Genomic DNA, 22,011 nt, shown 5'->3' with positions numbered 1-22,011 from the left:
CATTTTGGACATCTTTACCATTTCATAAGTAACAGAATGCATCTTTCTTTCAGAAATGTGTTTGTGTTTCCTCCTGTGTCATATACAAAAGAATGAGCCCTAACTTTAAAACTTTGTCTGATGACTATGTGAGCATCCTTTTAAGAATAGTGTTTTATTTTCTGCTGTGCATGCTACTTTAGATTAATAAAAACCAGCCATATGGATTTTAGAATGGTGATAGAGGAATATGACAGTGTTTCTATGAGGTCCAGTTTTGCTTTTCTTGTCATAGTCTTAGAAGGCCCAGAATTTGTAGTTCTTTTCTTGCTTCATGACATAGTAGTTCATGTCTTACTTGTTGAGGAACTTGTGCACATGGTTATTTGTTGCAACCTGCTTAATGCCTTTTCTCGCCTTTGGTGAGGTAGTAAGCAGTTCAGTTCCTACACAACAAGTGACCATCTTTCAGATGACCAAATGTGACCCTTCTCACCTTCTGTCATCTTTATCATTGAGCAGAAAGATTTTCCCTACTAACCATGCAACCAAAGGTTTCTCTTATCTTTGCATCTTTTTGTATTCAAATCTGTGTGTATGATTTGAACAGATAAAAAGTGGAGGGTATCACTTAAGTAATCCTTAAATTAAATCCTATAAATCTGTAATACCCATCTATCTTTCTGAAGTGTTTTGGTAACTTCTAAAAATATAATTTAAAACTTGTGAAAAGTGAATAAAAAGAAACGTATCATTTACTCTTTACCTAGGCAAACCATTTTTGTCCCAACTAGTGTATAATTCTCATCATCTACATATCTTTGAATAGGAGTTGTGGTGTGGTGCTGTAAGATAGTCAGTGGACTACTAACCACAAGATTAGGGGTTCAGACCTACCATTGCTTCTTGGAAACCGTATACAGGGTTTCGATGAGTCAGACCTGACTCGACAGCACTTTAAAAGCAACAACATATATTTATCAATGTAGAATTGTTCTTACACCATTTGAATATAAATGGGAGACATAAGTTTGTATTTCCTAAGAAAAAGGATAATGCTTTACATAACCACAGTACAGTTAACAGGAAATTAAACATGGATTCACTCATCTGATACATGGTCCAAATTCAATTGAATTTGAATTATGGTCAAATATCAATTGAATTTGAATTATCTTATTAATAAGATCTCTATAGCTATTCATATTTCCAGAATCTGATTCAGAATCTTGCATTGTGTTTAGTTTTCGTGTCTGTTTAGACTCCTTTTATCTGGAGCCACAAATCATCTGTCATTGTGTCATACTGTCGTGGCTTGTGTGTGGCTGTGATGCTGAAAGTTATGTCACCTTTTTTTTAAACCCAGGAGGGTCACTCATGGTGAACAGATTTCTGCAGAACTTCCAGACTAAAACAAACTAGGAAGAAGGAGAGACATTTACTTCCAAAAGGTTAGACACTAAAAACCTTATGAATAGCAGCAGAATACTATCAGAGATTGTGCCAGAAGATGAGCCTCTCTGGTTGGAAGATATTTAAAATACAACTGGGGAAGAGCTGTCTCTTCAAAGCTGTTGACCTTAATGATGTAAATGGAACAGAGCTCTCTGGACCTTCATTTGCTGATGGGGCACAACTCAAAATGAAAAGGAATGACTGCAGACATCCGTTAATAATCAAAACTTATAATGTAAGAAGTATGAATCTAAGAAAATTGGAAGTCATCAAAAATTAAACGGATGATAGTGCTTGATGGCAAAAAGGCTTCACAGAGCCTCATTAGCAAAGACATGAACAACTGGATGAAACAGACTCAGATGATGGTCCTGGAACTCTGAGCTTCAAATAAAGGAATCAATAAAAGGATTGAGTGCTTACCAGGAGAAAGAACTTGAATAGAAGCAGGAAAAGAGGTGACTTCTGATTTGGAGCAGCCCACTTTGAAAGGGTGTGAGTAGATTGAGAGACAAGAGCATTCTCTTTGCAGAAGCCTGCCGGTAACTTGAAGAGACAAAGTTAACCATTTTATTTTATTTTTTCTTTTTCTACTCATTTCCTCCCTGGAAACCGGAGGTGAGACCTTTCTGAGTAGACACACCAGGGAAGCTTCCATATGGACCTCGGGCAGGGTGTCTAATAGAAGGGGGGGGGAGAGAATAGAAACAGCCCACACCAGCAGGCTCTGCTCCAAATCAGCCTGGCCAGCCCTGGGCTAGCTCTCACTAGGAGAAGCAGCTAAACGGACTAGAGGGGAAGAGAAGTAGGGGAAAGAAAAAAGCTTGTGATAGGTCAGAGAGGCACAATGGAACCATCTTGAAATTTCTCCATTAGCTGTGAAGACAAGAAGAGTCCATTAGGTGGAGAGACTTCGAGCAAGCTGACAGACTGGGCAGACATACTGCATGGACCCTCACAACAAAGTTCTGAGAGCCCACTTGTTAGTCACTTCTGGAAAGAAAGATGGAGCTTTCTGCTTCCTCAGAGATTTTAAAGCCATAGCCCTGGGTGATCGGAGGCCCTGAAGAAACCGCAGTATCCAATAAAAGAAGAAATATGGAAGCAAGAAGGGATGGAACATGGGAAGGAGGTGTGCTACTATTACTTTGAAACTGTAAATTATAAAAATGTTCAACAAACTATGATGTTTACAGGGGATAGGGGGTGGAGAGGAGGGACAATTATGTGTCAGAGGGCAGACACATGCTGATATAGTGACAGGGCAAGCAATATACAATAAGAGAGAGGTTAGTAGAGGAAAGATGAAGGTAACAGGAGACACAGGGAGGAATGTAGTAGTTACATGAATAGAAATAAATACTGTTAACTCTTGGTACGTGGAGGGGACTTCAGACATTTAATGAAGCACAGTATATGATTTATTCAATGTAAAACTGATGATCTGCTTTGTAACCCTTTACTCTCAATCACAATAAAAAGTTAAAAACAAAAAACTAAATGGAATGATTAAAGATCAATATCCTAGGCACTGGTGGGCTGAAATGGACTGGTATTAGCTATTTTGAATAGGATAGTCATATGGTTTACTGTGCCAGGAACAACAAATTGAAGATAAATGGTGTTACATTCATATTAAAAAGAACATTTAAGGAAATGATGAAATAAAAGACCTAAACAGAAAAATTTCATAGTGCACCTCAAGAAGACAAAGTAAAGTAATACAATGAAACGTGCAAACACCTGAAGTTAGAGAACTGAAAGGGAAAACACACTCAATATTTCTCAAGCTGAAAGAACTGAAGGGAAAATTCAAGCTGCACTTTGAATATTGATGGAGTCTATGGGCAAAATAGGTCCTCATATGTGCTGTAGGATAAGCACTGGACTGGTAACCACAAGGTAAGCGGTTCAAACCTACAAATTACTCATCGGAAATCCTGTACAGGTCCAACTCCACTTCATTTAGCAACAGCAGCAACATGAATAAAATATTGAATGATGTAAAAAGCATCAAAAGAAGATATACGGAATATACAAGAGTCAGTGTATTCCAGTACCAGTGATACAAAACAGAACTGGTCAATGTTCAACCTTTTCACGAGCTAATACATAATCAAGAACAGATGGTATTGAATCAAGAAGTCCAAGCTGCACTGAAAACATTGGTGAAAAACAAGGCTCCAGGAATTGAGAGAACCAAAATTGAAATGTTTCAACAAACTGATGGCAGTGGTGAAGAGGTGTTCACTCATCTGTGCCAGGAAATTTGAAAGCCAGTTAGCTACCTGGCCAACAGATTGGAAGACATCCATATTTGTGCCCATTCCAAAGAAAGGTGATCCAGACAAATAGAGAAATCATCAAACAGTGTTACTAATACCACATGCAAATAAAATTTTACAGAAGACAATTTAAAAACACTTGAAGCAGTACATCTGCAGAGAGCTGCCAGGAATTCAAGTCAGATTCAGAAGAGGATGTAGAACCAGGAATATCACTGCAGATGTCAGATGGATCTTGGCTGAGGGCAGAGAATGCCAGAAAGATGTTTGCTTATGCTTTATTGACTATGCAAAGACATTTGACTGTGGAGATTGTAACAAACTATGGATAACATTTTGAAGAATGGGTATTACAAAACATTTATTTGTATCCTGAGGAACCTGTACATACACTAAGAGGCAGTTGTTCAAACAGACCATGGGGTTACTGAATAGTCTAAAGTCAGGAAAGATGTGTCAGGATTGTATTCTTTCAGCATACGTATTCAATCTGTATGCTGAGTAAATAATCTAAGAAGCTGGATTATATGAAGAAGAATGTGGCATCAGGATTGGAGAAAGACTTTTTAATAACCGGCCATATGCAAATGTCACAGCCTTTGCCTGCTGGAATTGAAAAGAACTTGAGATACTTGACTGGTGAAAATCAAAGTATGGATTACACCTCAATGTAAAAGTCCTCACTACTGGACTAATAAATAAATAAACATCTTGATAAATGGAGAAAAGATAAAATCATGAAAAACTTCATTTTGCTTGCTCCACAATCAACTCTCATGGAAGCAGTCGTCAAGAAATTAAATGACATCTGGAATTATGCAAATTTTCTGTGAAAGATGTCTTTGAAGTGTTGAAGAGCAAAGATATCAGTTTGAGAACTAAGATGTTCCTGACCCACGCTAGAGTATGTTCAATTACCTCATGAATGTGAAAGTTGGAGAATGAGTAAGAAAGAACACTAAAGTATTGATGTATTTGAATTACGATATTGGCAAAGAATATTAAAAGATCTTGAGTTTCTAGAAAAATAAACAAATCTGTGTTGGAAGAAGTACAGCCAGAATGCTGCTCAGAAGTAAGGATGGCATGACTTCATGTCAGGAAGGACCTGTACCTGGAGAAGGACATCATGCTTGGTAAAGTGGAGGGTCAGTACAAAAGAGGAAGGCCCTCAACAACATAGATTGACATAGTAGCGACAACAGTAGGTTAAAGCAAAACAGTTGTGGGTGTGGCACTGGAGTGCATAGTTTCCATTCTGTTGTGCATACAGTTACTAAGTTAGAACCGAATTGACAGCTCCTACCAGTGTGTGCCGTTTGAACTGAAAGGTTGGCAGTTCAAGCTCACCAGCTGCTCCTTGGAAACCCTATACAGGGTTGCTATGGGTTGGAACTGACTCGACACACTTAACACAACAAAAACAATAGCAACAGACTCCTGGTGTGGCGCTGTAGGATAAACATTGGACTGTGAACTACAAGGTCAGCAGTTGAATCCCACCATCTGCTCCTTGGAAACCTTACAGAGTCGCTATGAGTCAGAACCAATTCCATAGCACTTAACAACAACAATGTAGAGCAATTAGATTTTCTCTGTCTTTCTTAAGCTTTTCAAACAATACAAGCCAGTTATTTTATAGAACATCCCTCACTTTTGGCATACTTAATGTTTCCTTTTGATTAAATTCAGAGCAGGCCTTTTTGACAGGACTACCTGGTGTTGCACTGTGAGCTAATACACCAGACTACAAAGTCGTTTGAACTGCAAGGTCGGTGGTTCGAGCTCACCGGCTGCTCCTTGGAAACCCTATACAGGGTCACTATGGGTCGGAATCGACACGACAGCACTTAAAAACAACTACAACCACCACTAAAATAATGTGTGTTCTCAGTGCATCCTATCTGAAACATATGAATATCAGCTTGCTCCAGTATTGATGTTAACTCTGATTCCTTGCTTAAGATACTGTCTGCTAGATTTCTCCACTTTCAAGTTATTGTTTTTCGTTTTTAAAATTACTGAGTAATTTGTGGGTAGAGTCCTTGAGACTGCTAATAGCCTATTCTTTTTCAGACTTCCATTAGTTTTTACATTCACTGATGATTTTCTAACTGTAACATTCCTTCTATATATTTGAATTGGCATTTTATTAAAAAGAAGTGCTTTCCTTTTTCCTTCATTGGCTTCTTTAGATCCCTGTTGACTATGGATTCTGTTGTGAGTGGGTTTATAATTCAGTACTGTGATTAACTGTTTTGATGACAACTTGTCCTGGACTTAGCCAGTGGTAGCTCCTTCATACTGACTCCAGTTCCTTTTGAAAATGTCTCCATGAGCCTTTGAATGCTTACTTTTAAGTATTTTAAGACCATAGTAAAATATTCCTAGTTCACCTTGCACTTATCTTGCCGCATCCCTACAACCAGCCATTTCTCAAGGGAGCCCTGGTTCCTGTAATGGTATTTTAGAAACCAAGGTCTGATTGCAATATGTTCTCATTACAATTGGTAGGTCATTGCTTCTAGGCCTTAAATGATTTTTATAATATGTGTTATTCAGATCTTAAAAGCATCTCCCTTTTCTATCATATAGTCATCACTTTGGAGATTTAAAAAATTTACATTATATTTATAGAGTATTAGATATTAGCCTAAATTTTACCCCATTCTTCTTGCAATTAAGTATGTTGTTGTTAGCTGCTGTTGAGCTGGCCCCAACTCTTAACGACCCTGTGCACCACAGAATGAAACACTGTCCAGTCCGCCATCCCCACATTTGATCCCATTGTTGCATCCCCTGTGACTTCGTTGAGGGTCTTTGTCTTTTTTTGTACCTTTCACTCTACCAAGCATGTTGTCTTTCTTCAGGGACTAATTCTGATAAGATGTCCAAAGTACGCGAAAGTCATCCTTGCTTCTAAGGAGTATTCTGACAGTACTTCTTCCAAGACAGATTTGTTTGTTCTTGCAGTCCATGGTACTTTCATTATTCTTCCTCAACACCTGCTTTTGTAAATAAGAGGCTCCAATATTATGTGTCTCACCCATCCTCTCTCAACTGGTAGATGTTAGAGATGGAATTTGACTTAATGCCTTTTTCATATTTTATCTAAATTATGAGGAAATAAAACCTTACTTTTTTGGGTTAGTTTCAAGTTGAGAAATGCTAGTTAAGTACACTGATGTTGACTTATGTTGTTTGTCTTCTTCTAGGCAAAGAATAGCAACATAAGCTTTTCTCTAAAGGCCTAAGTGCATTTTTATCATTTTTCCCAACTGGAAGGACTCTGAGCTGTTCTTTTAAACTTTTGTCCTCCTTGGTTCCTGAGAATCCAGCTCCCCCTCTTTTACCTTTTCTCCTTTTTTTCTCTCTCAAGCTGTGTTGTGGAGCTAGTAAAAATATAAAGGAAAATTATACTCTGAGTACTGGGTTCAGACGTACCCTAATTTTGTCTCAGTGTATTTATTGTCACTAAATGTAGGGTGAAGTGACTGAGGCACTGGGGTATTTGACTGGCTTCCAATACTAGTACTATTCATTTAACTGATGGCATTTTGTACACTGAAAATAATGTTTTACTTGTTATCATGCATACAAAGGTCAGTAGCATGGCAGAGCTTCTGTTCTCCAAATGTTCACAATATAATGGGGATTCAGAATACCATTTGTGATTATAATACAAAGTGAAAATTTAGTGATTCATAGTTGAGAAAATGTTCATGTATAGGAAAGGAAATGATATTCCATGAGCATATAGAAAAGGCGTTGAAGAGGACTTGAAATTTGAAGGATTTGGACAAAGAAATTTTATTTTAAAAAAAGATCGCCACCTGCCATGCATGAACATAACCAAAAACAGCATACTGAATGAATAGTGAAAAGTTAGGTATGACCGTATTGTAAGATTAAAAAAAAAGAATGTGGGTATAGGCAACTTGAGAGGGCAAGTTGAAGCAAATCTTGAAATTTTTTGAGTGACAATGGGAAGGTGCTTTATATTCTATTTTCTAACATAATGCGGGGGATTAGTGAAGGTGTTTTAAAACATGCTCAGCATCTTAAAAAAAACATATAAGTTACGTAGGGGGATGTTTTTCGTGTTTTGATTTTTTTGAACTCCATTCTAATTTGTGTATGATGGAATGACCTAATTAGAATGCATTAATCTGGTCAATAAAATTTAGCAAAATTTGAGCCTGTTTTGTCTAGTTTAGTGATTTGTTTGAGTTTATAATTTTTATATTAATGCTTTGATGTTTTAACAAGTCAAAAATACAGATTTGCATCAGTTCTTCTGAAAGTAAATTTAAAAATAAACTTGGTTTCAAATTATTAAATAAAATATTTCTATGGCATACTTTTTAAAATATGTAGCTCTAGAACATTATTTTCAAAATAGGCAGTTGTGGTCCAACCAATCTTTCGGTCCAGTACTTGTTCTACAGAACCCCACAAGGACTCAAAAAAATGTTTGTTTTATAGTCTGTTCACAAAGTTGTGCAGACATCACTATTATGTAACTCCAGATGTTTTCATCTCCTGAAAATAGAAGCCCTGCACTTTTTAGTAGGCATTTCCTATGCACACTCCTCACCCCCGAACAGCTATCAACTGTGTTGCCATGGAGTCAGTTCCAACTCACAGTAGTGACCTTATAGGTCAGAATAGAGTCCTGGTGTGGCACGCTATAGGATAAGCACTGGACCACAAGGTCGGTTTGAACCACAAGGCCAGCAGTTGTATACCAGCTGCTTCTCGGAAACCATATATAGGTTCACTATGAGTCAGAACCAACTTGAAAACACTTAACAACATTAACAACACAGCATTTCCAAGTCTTTGGCTCTGTAGGATAACCACTGGACTGCAAAACACAAGGTCAGCAATTCAAGCCCACCAGCCACTCTTTGGGAGAACGATGAGGTGTTTTATTCCCGCAGAAATTTATAGCTTCAGAAACAGGAGCTATGAGTCAGAACCAACTCGATGGCACTTAAAAACAATCTTTACAGAAGAAGATTTCCACATCTTTCTCCTGTGGAGTGGCTGGTGGATTGAAACCACTGACATTTCAGTTAGCATTTAACCACTGCACCACCAGAGCCCTTGCAAACAGCTCTAGACAACTACTAATCCATTTTCAGATTAATCTAATCTGTCTGTATACATGGTACCTATTCTGGGCATGTCATATAAATAGAACCAAAAATATGCACAGTGTTTTGTGACTGGCTTCTTAAGGTGTCCTGGTGGCACTGTAGGGTAAGCTTTTAGGCTGTTACTGAAAGTTCACTGGTTCTAAGCCACCAGCCACTTCTTGAGAGAAAGATGTAGCTATCTGTTCCTGTAAAGTTTTACAGTCTGGGAAACCCTACATAAAGTTGCCATGAGTCAGACTACAGAAGTGACTCAAAGGAGTGAGTTAGGTTTTTTGGTGTTTTGTGTTTTTTTCTTTCTGTAAGCATACTGTTTCCAGGGTTTATTCATGTTGTAGTTCTTTTGTTTATATTGAATAATTATATTCCATTGTATGACTATGAAGAACCCTGGTGGCTCAGTGTTTAAGCATTCTGCTGATAATTGAATGGTCGGGGGCTTGAACACACCAGCTGTTAAGCATGAGAAAGATGTAACAGCCAGCTTCTGTGGATTTGCAGCCTTGTAAATTCTATTGGGCTGTTCTGTTAGGACCTACAGGGTCCCTATGAGTTGGAATCAACTCTACGATAATGATTGTAGGGAAGATACATATTTTATTTACCCATTCTTTAGTTAATGGATATTTGGGGTTGCTTCCACTTTGAGGCTATTTGAGGCTCCTGCAAACATTTGTGGAGTCCTGGTGTGGCACTGTAGGATAGTGCACTAGACTCCAAGGTCGGTTTGAACTGCATGGTCGTCAGTTCAAACTCACCAGCAATTCCTTGGAACCCTATACAGGGTTGCTATGAGTCAGAACCGACTCAGTGGCACTTGATAGCAACAACACCATGAACATTGTGGCACTATAGAGTAAGTACTGAACTGCCAACCAAATGGTCAGCAGTTTAAACCCACCATCTACTCCTTGAAAATCCTGTACAGGGTCAGAACTGACTTGAAATCACTTGAGCAATACATGAGTTTTATACATAAGTTTTTCTGAAAGTGTATGTTTTCATTCCTCTTAAATATATGCTTAGGATCGAAATTGCTATGCCAAGCCTCTTTTTCTCTGACCATCAACTTTACCAAACATGGTATCCTTCTCCAGGGAATTGTCCCTTGAGATAGTATGTCCAAAGTATGTCCAAAGAGGCAAAGTCCAGCCATCCTGGCTTCCAAGGAGCACTCTGACTGTACTTCTTCCAACACAGATCTGTTTGTTCTTTTGGCAGAAGAAGATTTCCACATCTTTCTCCTGTGGAATGGCTGGTGGATTGAAACCACTGACATTTCAGTTAGCATTTAACCACTGCACCACCAGAGCCCTTGCAAACAGTTCTAGACAACCACTAATCTACTTTCTGTCTGTATAGATGTACCTATTATGGGCATGTCATATAAAGAGAACCAAAATATGCACTTTCAGTGTTGGTACTTTCAGTGTTTTCCTCCAACACCATAACTCAGATGCATCAATTCTTCTATGATCTTTCTTATTCACTGTCCAGCTTTCGCACACATATGAGGTTACTGAACATATGGCTTGGGTCAGTCGCACCTTAGCTTCAAACTGACATCTTTGCTCTTCAACACTTTAAAGAGGTCTTGTGCAGCAGATTTGCCCAGGCAATGCGTCTCTTGATTTCTTGAGTGCTGCTTCCATGACTGTTAATGGTTGATCCAAGAAAAATGAAGTCCTTGACAACTTCAATCTTTTCTCCATTTTCTATGGATGTTGTTTATTGGTCCAGTGGTGAGGATTTTTGTTTTCTTTACATTGAGATGCAACCCATACCGAAGGCTATGATCTTTGATCTTCATCAGTAAATATTTTAAGTCCTCTTCTCTTTCAGCAAGCAAGATTATATCATCTGCATATCACAAGTTGTTAATAAGTCTTTCTCCAATCCTGATGCCATGTTTTTTTTCATATAACCCAGCTTCTAAGTTTATTTGCTCAGCATACAGGTTGAATAAGTATGGTGAAAGCATACAACCTTGGTGCACAACTTTCCTAATTTTAAAACATTCATTGTTCCCTTGTTCTCTTCAAACAACTAACTGGCTCTTGGCCTATATACAGGTTCCTCATGAAATACTCATTCTCAATGTTGTCCATAGCTTGTCATGATCCACATGATTGAAAGTCTTTGTAAAGTCAATAAAGCACAGGTAAATATAGTTATGGTATTCTCTGCTTTGATCCAAGATCCATATGACATCAGCAATGATGTTCCTTGTTCCACGTCTGCTTCTGAATTTGACTGAAACCTGTGGAACTTCTTAGGCAGTGTATGATTACAGCTGTTTTTGCATTATCTCTAGTAAACGTCTAGTCCCATGGGTTATCAGTGGTATTGTCTGATGATTTCTGCATTCCATTGGATCATCACTCTTTGGAATGGGCACAAATACAGATCTCTTCTAGTCAGTTGGCCAGGTAGTTGTCTCCCAAATTTCTTGGCATAGATGAGTGAGTGCCTCCAGTGCTGCATCAGTTAATTGAAGATTTCCATTTGTATTCCATCAATTTCGGGTGCCTTGTTCTTTGCCAGTTACTTCAGTGTACCTTGGACTTCTCCTTTCAAGATCATTGGCTCTTGATTATATGCTACCTCTTGAAATGGTTGAATATTGACCTTTTTTTTTGTTGTTGTTTTGGTACAGTGACTCTGTGTATGCCTTCCATCTTCTTTTGATGCTTTCTGCATCATTCCATATTTTGCCTATGATGTTGTTGTTGTTAAATGCCATCGAGTCGGTTCCGACCCATAGCGACCCTGTATAGGGTTTCTGAGGAGCCGCTGGTGAGTTTGAACTGCCGACCTTGCAATTCAAATGACTTTGCAATCTGGCGCATTAACCCACAGCACCACACCAGGACTGCTTATTGTGGTGGTGGTTATGTGCAGTGGAATTGGTTCTGACTCATAGTGACCCTATACAGGGTTTCCGAGGCTGTAAATCTTTATGGGAGTAGAAAGCCTCATCTTTCTCCTGTGGAACAGCTGGTAGTTTTGAACTGCTGACCTTGACATTCGCAGCCTGATTCATAACCACTACGCTACCAGAGCTCCTTTAAAGACATTAAATCTACATGAAATAATATGGCTTGTTATTATTTAGTCCCTTCAAATCACTTCCGACCCATAGTTACCCTGTATAATATCTCAAGGATGTGGCTGGTGAGTTTGAACCGCCGACCTTATGGTTCAAACCAACTTTGCAGTCTAGCGCATTTACTCACTGTAGCACTCTGGGCTAATTGAAGTTGTTCAACACTTGGACCTCCTCATTTCTTCCATTTGCTTTAGTATCTCTCCTCTGTAGGGCAAGTTTCAGTGTCTCTTCTGACATTCATTTTGGTCTTTTCCTTCTATTTTGTCTTCTTAATGACTTTTTGCTTTCTTCCTCTATGGTGTTCTTGATGTCATCCCATAATTCTTCTGGTCTTCAGTCTTTAGTGTTTAATGTATCAAATCTGTTCTTCACATGATCTCTAAATTCACCCACGTGAATTTAAGGTTGTACTCAAGGTCATATTTTGGTTCTTGTAGACTTGTTTTAATTTTCTTTAGCTTCAACCTGAATTTGCATATAGCAATTGAATATCTATCTGTTCCACAGTCTGTCCCGCCCTTGTTTTGACTGGTGATATGGAGCTTTTCCATCGTCTCTTTCCATAGATGTAGTCAATTTGTGTGTATTCCATCTGATGGGGTCCATGTGTATAGTCGTCTTTTATGTTGATTAAAAAATTCATTTGCAGTGAAGAAGTCACTGGTCTTGCAAAATTCTGTCATGCAGTCTCCAGCATTGTTTTTATCACCAAGGCCATGTTTTCCAACTGTGAATCCTTCCTCTTTGTTTCCAACCTTTGCATCCCAGTTGCTAATTATTATTAATACATCTTGATTACATATTTGGTCAATTTCAGACTGAAGAACTTGGTAGAATTCTTCTATTTTATCCTCACTGGCTTTAGTGGTTGGTGCATAAATTTGAGTAATAGTCATAATAATTGGTGTTGCTTGTAGGCACGTGGTTATTATCTTGTCACAGACAGTGTTATACTTCAAGATAGATTTTGATATGTTCTTTTTGATGATGAATGCAATGCCATTCCTCTTCAGTTTGTCATTTCCGGCATAGTAAACCATGTGATTGCCAGATTAAAAATGGCCGGTGCCTATCTGTTTCATCTCATTAATGCCTAGGATATCAATTTTATGCATTCCATTTCATTTTTGACAATTCCAGTTTTCTCAGATTTGTACTTTGTACATTCCAATGTTCTGATTATTAATGGAGTTTTACCACTGTTTCTCTTCATTTTGAGTTGTGTCCTTTAAGCAAGTGAAGGTCACGAGGGCTTTCCAGTCAACTCTACTTCAAGGAAGCAGCTCTTTCTGGTCATATTTGGTGTCTTTCCAATCTGAGGGGCTAATCTTCCGGCACTGTATCTGACAGTATTCTGGTACTCTTCTTCATGTTTCAGTCAGTATTCAATGTTCTGGTGCTGAAAGTGTTCCAATATTATTCTTGAGGTTTTTATTGACTGATGTTTGGAAGTAGTCTGTCTTTCCTTCTTTCTAGTCTGTCTTCATCTGGAAGCTCATCTAAAGCCTGTTCTCTGTAGGTGTCCTGCTGGTTTTTAAAATACCTGTGGTATAGTTTCGGTAATCACAGAACTGTACAAGCCACCACAATATAACAAACTGACAGACAAGAAGTGGAATGATAATTGTAAACTGTCAGTAAATATTTGTTAAATGAATGAATGAATGCATAAAATATATTGTATCTGTATCTTCTATCCATGATACCTATCACTGAATATCATCATATACTGCTCCGAAAAATCTCTTAACTGAACACAAGAAAACATTGTAGTCTAACACATTTATTAGAATGTTTTAAATTTATATATCTAATTTAATATGGCAGGTAGCATTTAATCTCCATTGTACAGTGATAAACTGAGACACTAAAAAGCATAGTTATATGCTGGGTGTTGACCCAAACTTATTTTATAAATGTTTCCTATTCCTGTACTGTGTTCTAAAAGTCATTAAAATGAAATTATTTTAAAGTAGTCCAGTACTGAGAAATATGTTTAATGGGATTTGGTAGATGCAGTCATGAAGTGTAGGACTTACTACCATTTCAATGTACATTTATATACTATTGAACTACTTTTAATAGTTTAATACCTGTTCTCTAAGATGTCTTCATGTATGTTCCACTTCATATATATTCCACTTTCCTCTATTTCTATTAACAGAAATGTGTATATGATTTTTAAAATGTCTTTAACTCTCAGTCATTTTATTTCTTAAATCAGTTCAGGAGTTTTCCTAATTCTACAAAGTATCTTTTTTAAACTTGTGACTGTTTAAGAATATTTTGTCATTTTAAATTGAAGTAGATATTTTCCTTTTCCTTTTAGGTATTGACAGTTCTTCTTCCACAAGCAGTGCTTCTCCAATGCCCAACAGTTATGATGCCCTAGAAGGAGGCAGCTATCCAGGTAATTTGTTGTTTTTTTTCTTGGTTGAAGTTCATGTTTAAAGCTATTATCCATTAATTGCTTTCAAACATAAAAATAGATTATATATAATTAACAGGAAAGATGAGGCTTTCTACTCCCGTAAAGATTTACACCCTCGGAAACCCTATACAGGGTCGCTATGGGTCGGAACCGACTCGATGGCACATAACAACAACAACAACATATTTTCAACAGAAAAAAGAGAAACATTTTCCTGGTATCTTTTTTCCCCCCATTTCCCCTTATATCTCACAAATGAACAAAGCAGAAATATTTGATGCACATATAAATGTCTAGACGCCTGTCTTCAACCCATAGGCACACAATCTCTTTTAGTCCATGGGTCTAGAGTCCATGGATGCATCTCCATCTTTACATGTTACCATCTCCGCTGTCAATGTTTCTTCAGACATGGATCCTAAGCACCACTCATGCTCTTCCTTTCTGATGGTCCTGGGATTGTCTGTTTCTGGTAAGGGCCCTCCTAGTCCAGTTGGAGTCTGTCTTCTTCCCAGGTTTTGATCAGCACCAAGTCTCTTGGTAGGATGTGATGAACAATGAATTCCAAGGGATGGATTTGTACAAAGAGTCCTTTTAACAGTCCAATTTTCCCAACCTGGCTCATGCTCGAGATTGCTTGGTTACCTTTCCTGGCATCTTTTAAATTTTATTTTACTTATTGCAAAAAATTGTACCAACCGTCTCCCTCCTAGCACTCTACTTGTTGTTAAGTGCTGTGGAGTCAGTTCCAACTCATAGCAACCCTGTATAGGATTTTCGAGGAGCGGCTAGTAAGCTTAAACTGTCGACCTTGCGGTTCCACCTACCTTGTGGTTGAATGCGTATCCTACAGCACCACACCAGGACTGTAGCACTCTACTTAGCTGGCTTTAATAATTCATTGCAGTGCCACACATAGCTCAGAAACATATTCACAGTTGTGGGGTTTATAAGGGAAGTTAACAGATTACATTCAAGGTCAGAAATGCTCAGGGCACAATTCATCCAATCAGGATAGCTTCTTCTCTGCCATACAGTCAGGCAGGCCTGTTTCTGGCCCACAGCACCTTGGCAAAGCTCTTTTAGAACTGCTGATAAATGCCCAAAGGACATTCCATAACCCTACATAACCCCAGCACAGAGGTGCTCAGTTCTAACTCTATTAGTCAGCAAACCTAGCTCCCTGGTTAAGCGCATGGAGGCACACCACTCCACAAGTGAGCTTTCTGCCCAAAGACACTCAGCTTTAATTGCTCTGTGGGATGGTACCCTGGCTTGTGGTTCTGCTGCTGAAGCTCCTCTGCCACTTCTTTGGTGTCACAATTTTCTGTTGCTGGGCTGAGGAGATTCAATGCACAGGGATCTTGGGATCCAAAGTATGCACTCCACTCATGGCTCTTCCTCTTTCTCTTCCTCTGAGAATCCCCCATTGCTGCTTCTGAGATGGCAAATTTTTTACATGTTAGAGTTCCAAGATTTTATAGGTTAATCACAATGAACCCTGTTAACAACCTAATAACAGTGGAATCATATAATCTTACCAGTATCTTCTGCCACCCTCTCTTGTCTAGACCCATTAGTGCAGAAAAAGAAACATTTGGTAGGAGTTATAAAGACTATAGGTAGAAGAGCCATATGAAATAATTCACTACATTGTACTTATTTATTCATTTAATGACTTATTTCACAATTTTAAGTGATATGTAACTTAACAGTGTTAAGTGATATATAAATATTTCTGGAGGACCTATGGAAATTTATTGTTTTATTTGTATTATAATTCACTTTATTTTTGTCCTCTTTCTAAGATATTTTTAATAGTGAATAATTTGTTCTCTTTAAAATCAAATTTTAGTGTTTGTTTTTTTTTAAGATTTAAATTTTTAAAAGAGAAAGACTAGCATTTCATTAGATTAGTTTTATTTGGCTTTTGCTACATACCAGACATTGTTCTAGGACCTAAAACACTACACTCACAATTTTGTCTTTGCCAAATAATTCAAGCTTCTGGTGGAGGACTCTGGAAAATGCCATTCTTTCCATATTCTTCTGCTTTTCTTTTCTCTTGAACGCAGAATCCACTGAAAAGCAAGTTACAGAAAAGAATAGTTGACACTATTGCTTCGTTTCTTGGCCCCATTCCTGCTGAGAGAATTAAAAATGAAACAAAAAAAAACTATCTTAGCGGCATATGTGCTTAAAGTTCTGATCTGTTGTTAGAAATAGCACCTGAAGTGTACGCCAGTAAAATTTAGAATCTGGAGTTTGCTTGTAAATACTACTGTAAAAGCATGGGAATGAGAACAACATATCAGACAAGTTTAGCAAAATACTGATAATTGTTGAAGCTGAGTGGTGAGTACGTGCAGGTTCATTATTCTATGTGTTGTTGTTGTTGTTATGTGCCGTGGAGTCGGTTCTGACTCATAGAGACCCTGAACAGGGTTTCCGAGGCCGTAAATCTTTACGGGAGCAGAAAGCCTTATCTTTCTCCCACAGAACAGCTGGTAGTTTTGAACTGCTGACCTTGTGGTTCACAGCCCGATTCGTAACCACTACGCTACCAGAGCTTCTTGTTCTATGTGTATATTTGAAGTTTTTCATAATAAAGCATTAAAATAAGAAAACAGAAAAAGCCATTGATTATGGCTTGCTCAGGAGTCCAGTGTTTGTAAAGTCTTGGTTCTCAGACCTTAACCATGTGTTTTCCCTTTGTTAGATATGCTTTCTTCATCAGCCAGTAGTCCTGCTCCTGATCCTGCTGCTGACCCTGATCCTGGTCCAAGTCTGGCTCCTGCTGCTCCTCAGCCTACAAAGCTGTCCAAACCTTTTGGTTATGGTTATCCATCTCTTCAGCCTGGTTATCAGAATGCTGCAGCACCACTGAATTCTGGGGTGCACTCCAGTAGCCCAATGTTTTCTGGATTCCAGCAGTATGCTCAAGTATGTATTTGGTCCTATAAAGACATAGCATTTCTGAAAATTATGAGACTATTATCAGTTCTAACAAATCCCTGGTGATGCCTATGGATTATAGGTATAAATGTGGATGCCTGAGTCAAAGATACTTAGAATTTGTTATCAGTATTTTTGTGTTCATACTAGAAAGAGATAAAATATAGGTATCTCTTATTAATTAGATTAAATCTAGCTCAAATATATTAGGGGTAATAGTTATCTTCATTGTATTTTCATTTTTTAGGTTCTCTGTAATGTATATTACTTTTAGAATGAGGAAATCCAAATAAATGTGTTTTTTTTTATTTATATATCATTAAATTGGTTCTCCCGCCTCAGAAAATGACCTGATTTAAATTTAGTTCTGTTTAATAATACAGAATAGCACACCTGGTGTGGCACTCTGGGTTAATGTGCTGGACTGCAAGGTCGGTTTAAACTGCAAGGTTAGCTGTTCAAGCTCCTTGGAAACCCTATACAGGGTTGTTATGAGTCGGAACTGACTCAACAGCACTTAACAACAACCACAAGTAAGCATTTAAAATTTATATTTAGAAGAAATTATTGAAATAAAGCAGTCTACTTTTTAAAAAACTGTTCTTATTATACTAATGTTACAGAAATTATATCGTTTTATGGACTGAAAATGAAGGTTAAATGAAAGTAGAAAATCTTTTATTTCTGCTGGTAGCGTAGTGGTTACGAATCGGGCTGCAAACCTTAAGGTCAGTGGTTCGAAACTACCAGCCGTTCCGCGGGAGAAAGATGAGGCTTTCTACTCCCGTAAAGATTTACACCTTCGGAAACCCTGTACAGGGTCGCTATGGGTCGGACCCAACTCGATGGCACTTAACAACAACAACAACCTTAGAATTGCTACTCAGAAGAAAGGAGTAATATGGTTGATTAGAAAGAACATGCAGCTTGTTTTCTTAGATTTCCTTTAGGGTTCATTGGTCCAGATGAAATACTTGTTAAAATAATCTTATCAAACTCCTTTATGCTTTAGGCAAATTCATATCTCTGTGTCATAGTATAATTTATTTACTTATATGCTTTAAGAAGAGGAAAACCAACTTTCAAAATGGATTTCATTCTTAGAAATGTTGGGTTTGGGCAAGGGAAAAAAAATTTTTTTTTTTTTTTTTAAATGTTCTTCTATAATGGCATATAAAGGGATGCACAAACTATGACTTGGGTCAAATGTAACCTGTTGTCTATATTTGTAGATGAAGTTTTATTGGCACGTATTATAATACAGTTGTGTTGTGTTGTTGCAGTAGAGACAGTGTGGCTCTTAAAGTTTTAAAATTTTTACTATCTGACCTTTTACAGAAAAAGGTTGCTAATACTGATACAGGAAAATGGGAATTACTATTATTTTCTCATTTTATTTGAGAGGTTATTTTGGAAAAGTGAAGAGTTTAGCATTAGGAATGAAAGTATAAATTAATATTCAGTATGCAAGGTGGGGTTTTTTATACTAGTCTTCTGTGATTACAATACTTTTGACCTCTAGGCTTTTAGACCAAGAGTCACAGGAGTTTGTATAAAGGGGACAGTGATAGACTAAAAGTAACATGGGTTATTAATTTGTTGAAATGAATATCATAAAGTCAAAGTATGTAGAAGTAGCCTGTTAGTGGTGATTTGCTCCCACCGTTACATTTTTTAGTGTTATTGAGATGCAGCATATATTATATATAAAAGTTTACAGATCAATAGCATATAGTTTGATGAAATGTTGCAAATGAACTCACTCACCAAAAAGCAACTACAGGTCAGTGTCATGGCCCTTTGTTGTTGCTGTTGTTTTGTGCTGTAGAGTCAGTTCAACTCATGGCGACCCTGTATAGGGTTTCCGAGGAGTGGCTGGCTGACTTAGCAGTTCAAACTGACCTTGAGATTGAGTGCTTATCCTATGGTGCCACACCAGGACTCCATCATCACTAATTCCCTCCTACCCCCAAACAAGAATAACTATTATCCTAGCATCTATAAATTAGTTTTGCTTACTTTTAAACTTTATGTGAGACCATACTGTATATATTCTCTTGTTCCTGGATTCTTTTTAGTCAACATTCTTATTGTTACATTGTTGTTGTTTGGTGCCATTGAGTCAATTCCTACTCATAGCAACCCACTATAGGGTTTCCAAGGAGTAACGTGAGTTTGAACAGCCGACCTTGTAATTCAAATCAACCTTGCAGTCCTTAGCTTATCCCACAGTGCCACCCCAGGACTCCTATTGTTATATAATACTGTATTTTGTGACTATACAGAATTTATTTGTGTTTTCTATTGTTGATGGGCTTTTGAGTAATCCTACTTTATGGCTATTATGAATAGTGCCACTGTGAACATTCTCATGCACATCTTTTAGTGAACTTGTATATGTAGGAATGGAATTGCTTGGTCATGGGGTATCTGTATGTTCAACTTTTAGCAGATACTTCCAAACAGTTTCCAAAATGGATGTTCCTTCCTTTAGTAGTGTGTGAGAGTTCCAATTGCTTTACATCCCTGTCAATACTTGTTATTTTATCTTTTTATAATAGGCATTCTCCGCCTCTGATTTTATGTGAGGTCACAGATCTTGATAAATAATTTCTCCAACACTAGACTTGTTCTTAGTGTGCAAAAGATGTTGCGCTTCAGAGTTATGTACACCCCCCACCCCCTACCCTCCCTTAACTAGTATAGTAGGGATGGGCAAAATAAAATCAAAATCAGGTGTGATATATGAGGGAGCTTCAAAACGTTTTGGGGAAAATTTCCTTTTTGTTCCATTTTTCCATACACTTTGAAGCTCCCTTGTATGTATCTCTTTAAGGGAGCTTACAAAGCAGTCATTTATTATGGATGGTCTAGTCAGAATTTAAAATGGTTTTTGAAATAGCTACTGTTCCAGGGCCAAAAAAACAACAACAAAAACCCAATAATGATTTAATCATATAGTTTAGGCCTACATTTAAACTCTTATCTATTATAGAATATAGATTTCATCTAAGATTAACATTGTCTATCAAGCTCATTGGAGCCCTGGTGTGGTGCTGTGGGTTAATGCGCTGGCCTGCAAGGTTGGTTTGAACCACACGATTGGTGGTTCAAGCTCACCGGCTTCTCCTCGGAAACCCTATAAGGGTCACTGTGAATTGGAACCAACACAATGGCATTTAACAACAACTGCATGAAGCTAGTTATAAAATAAACCATTTGTTTTTGAAGCCCGTTGTTGTTGTTAAGTGCCATCGATATTGCCTTTAAATATTGCACTTAATGTAGCCCAATGTAAGGATTCTGAATCAAGAGGTTTTTTGAATTAATTAATATGAGAAGATCTTGATTAAGCAGTGGGAAACCCCAAATTGACCTTTGAAAGAAAGAAAACAAACCTTAAAATTTGTTTTCCAGGTTTGGAAAACAGGAAAAGTGGAACAACCAGATATAGATAACATGTAGCTGTTTTTTATTTTTTGTAAACTTAGTGCAGAAACGAGAAAAAAAAAAAAGATAGATATTAAATATCAATCCATATTCGTACTACTAAGATATAACCATGGGAGAAAGGTTAAGCTTTCTGTTCCCATGAAGACTTCCAGCCTTGCAAACCCTATACAGGGTCACTATTAGTCGGAACCGACTCCACAGCACACAGTCACCAAGATAGAACACAGCAAAATGTGGCAAGTTTTCCTTCTAGGCTTCCTGCCTTGAGGAAAAGTCAATAAGGAAGCTGGTCATTCAAATGATTTGCTTAACCAAACAAAGGAAGTTGATAGATGTGGATAATGTTTAGGAAATTTCTTATTCCTTTAGGAGTATATGAGGAAATCTTAACGTATCACTGTACACTCTTCATCATGTGATAGCTGTATAACATTTCATAATGTAGTTCCCTGTTGATCATAAATTAATGTCATAGTCAACATACTTGTATATACTTGTTAAGTGCCGTCAAGCACTTGGGGGTTTGAACTGCAGACGTTGTTCACCAGGAGTGGCCCTTAAACAGTTCATGACAAAAGTCCATTATCTCTCACTTCCATTTTCCATGAGCCCCCTCATGTATATCTTTCCTCATTTTTCTCATTTCCTTGGATGAAATTTCTGCAAGTCAGATTACCTCATTTTATAAGACTTTAATTGTACATTCATTAAATACTTACTGAGTTCCTGCTGTGTTTCAGCACTAAAGATTCAAAACCTGAGTGAACAAAACAGTTTCAGTTCTTAAGAAATGTAAAATTATATGGTTAATAAACATATTTTTAAATGCTCAGTGTCATTAGTGATTGTTGTTGTTAAGTGCGGTCGAGTGACCCTATTTAGGGTTTCTGAGGCTCTTGAACCACTGACTGCACTTCAAACCCACCTTGCACTCCAATGCACTAACCCTCAGCACTGTGATTAGGGGAATATAAATCAAAACCACATGGAATATCACTTCACACAGTGAGATATGACCCACTGCCCTAGAGTCTGGTTTGTGTCGCAGTGGCCCTATAACAGTGCAGAATTGCTCCCATCGGGTTTCCAAGGTTGTAAATTGTTATGGAAGCACACTGCCACATATTTCTCACGGAGTGGCTGGTGAATTTGAATCGCAAATTTTTCTATTAGAAGCTGAATGCT

At 37.7% G+C, this 22,011-nt stretch overlaps 1 protein-coding gene across 1 annotated transcript in view; it reads left to right on the top strand.

Annotated features, from left to right (window-relative positions):
- The window catches only part of SEC24B (SEC24 family member B), a 112,290-nt gene that overhangs the window by 51,606 nt on the left and 38,673 nt on the right, over positions 1–22,011 (top strand). The window contains exons 5-6 of the mRNA XM_006869343.1: positions 14,317–14,397; positions 17,138–17,361. Of these exons, the coding sequence (XP_006869405.1) occupies positions 14,317–14,397; positions 17,138–17,361 (305 nt within the window). The remainder of the gene's footprint in view (positions 1–14,316; positions 14,398–17,137; positions 17,362–22,011) is intronic.

The sequence above is a fragment of the Chrysochloris asiatica genome, unplaced genomic scaffold (genome assembly GCF_000296735.1).
Source record: "Chrysochloris asiatica unplaced genomic scaffold, ChrAsi1.0 scaffold00129, whole genome shotgun sequence".
Classification (NCBI taxonomy): Eukaryota; Metazoa; Chordata; class Mammalia; order Afrosoricida; family Chrysochloridae; genus Chrysochloris; species Chrysochloris asiatica.
The sequence above is the reverse complement of the archived record's forward strand: the minus strand, read 5'-3'. Positions and strand labels throughout refer to the sequence as shown.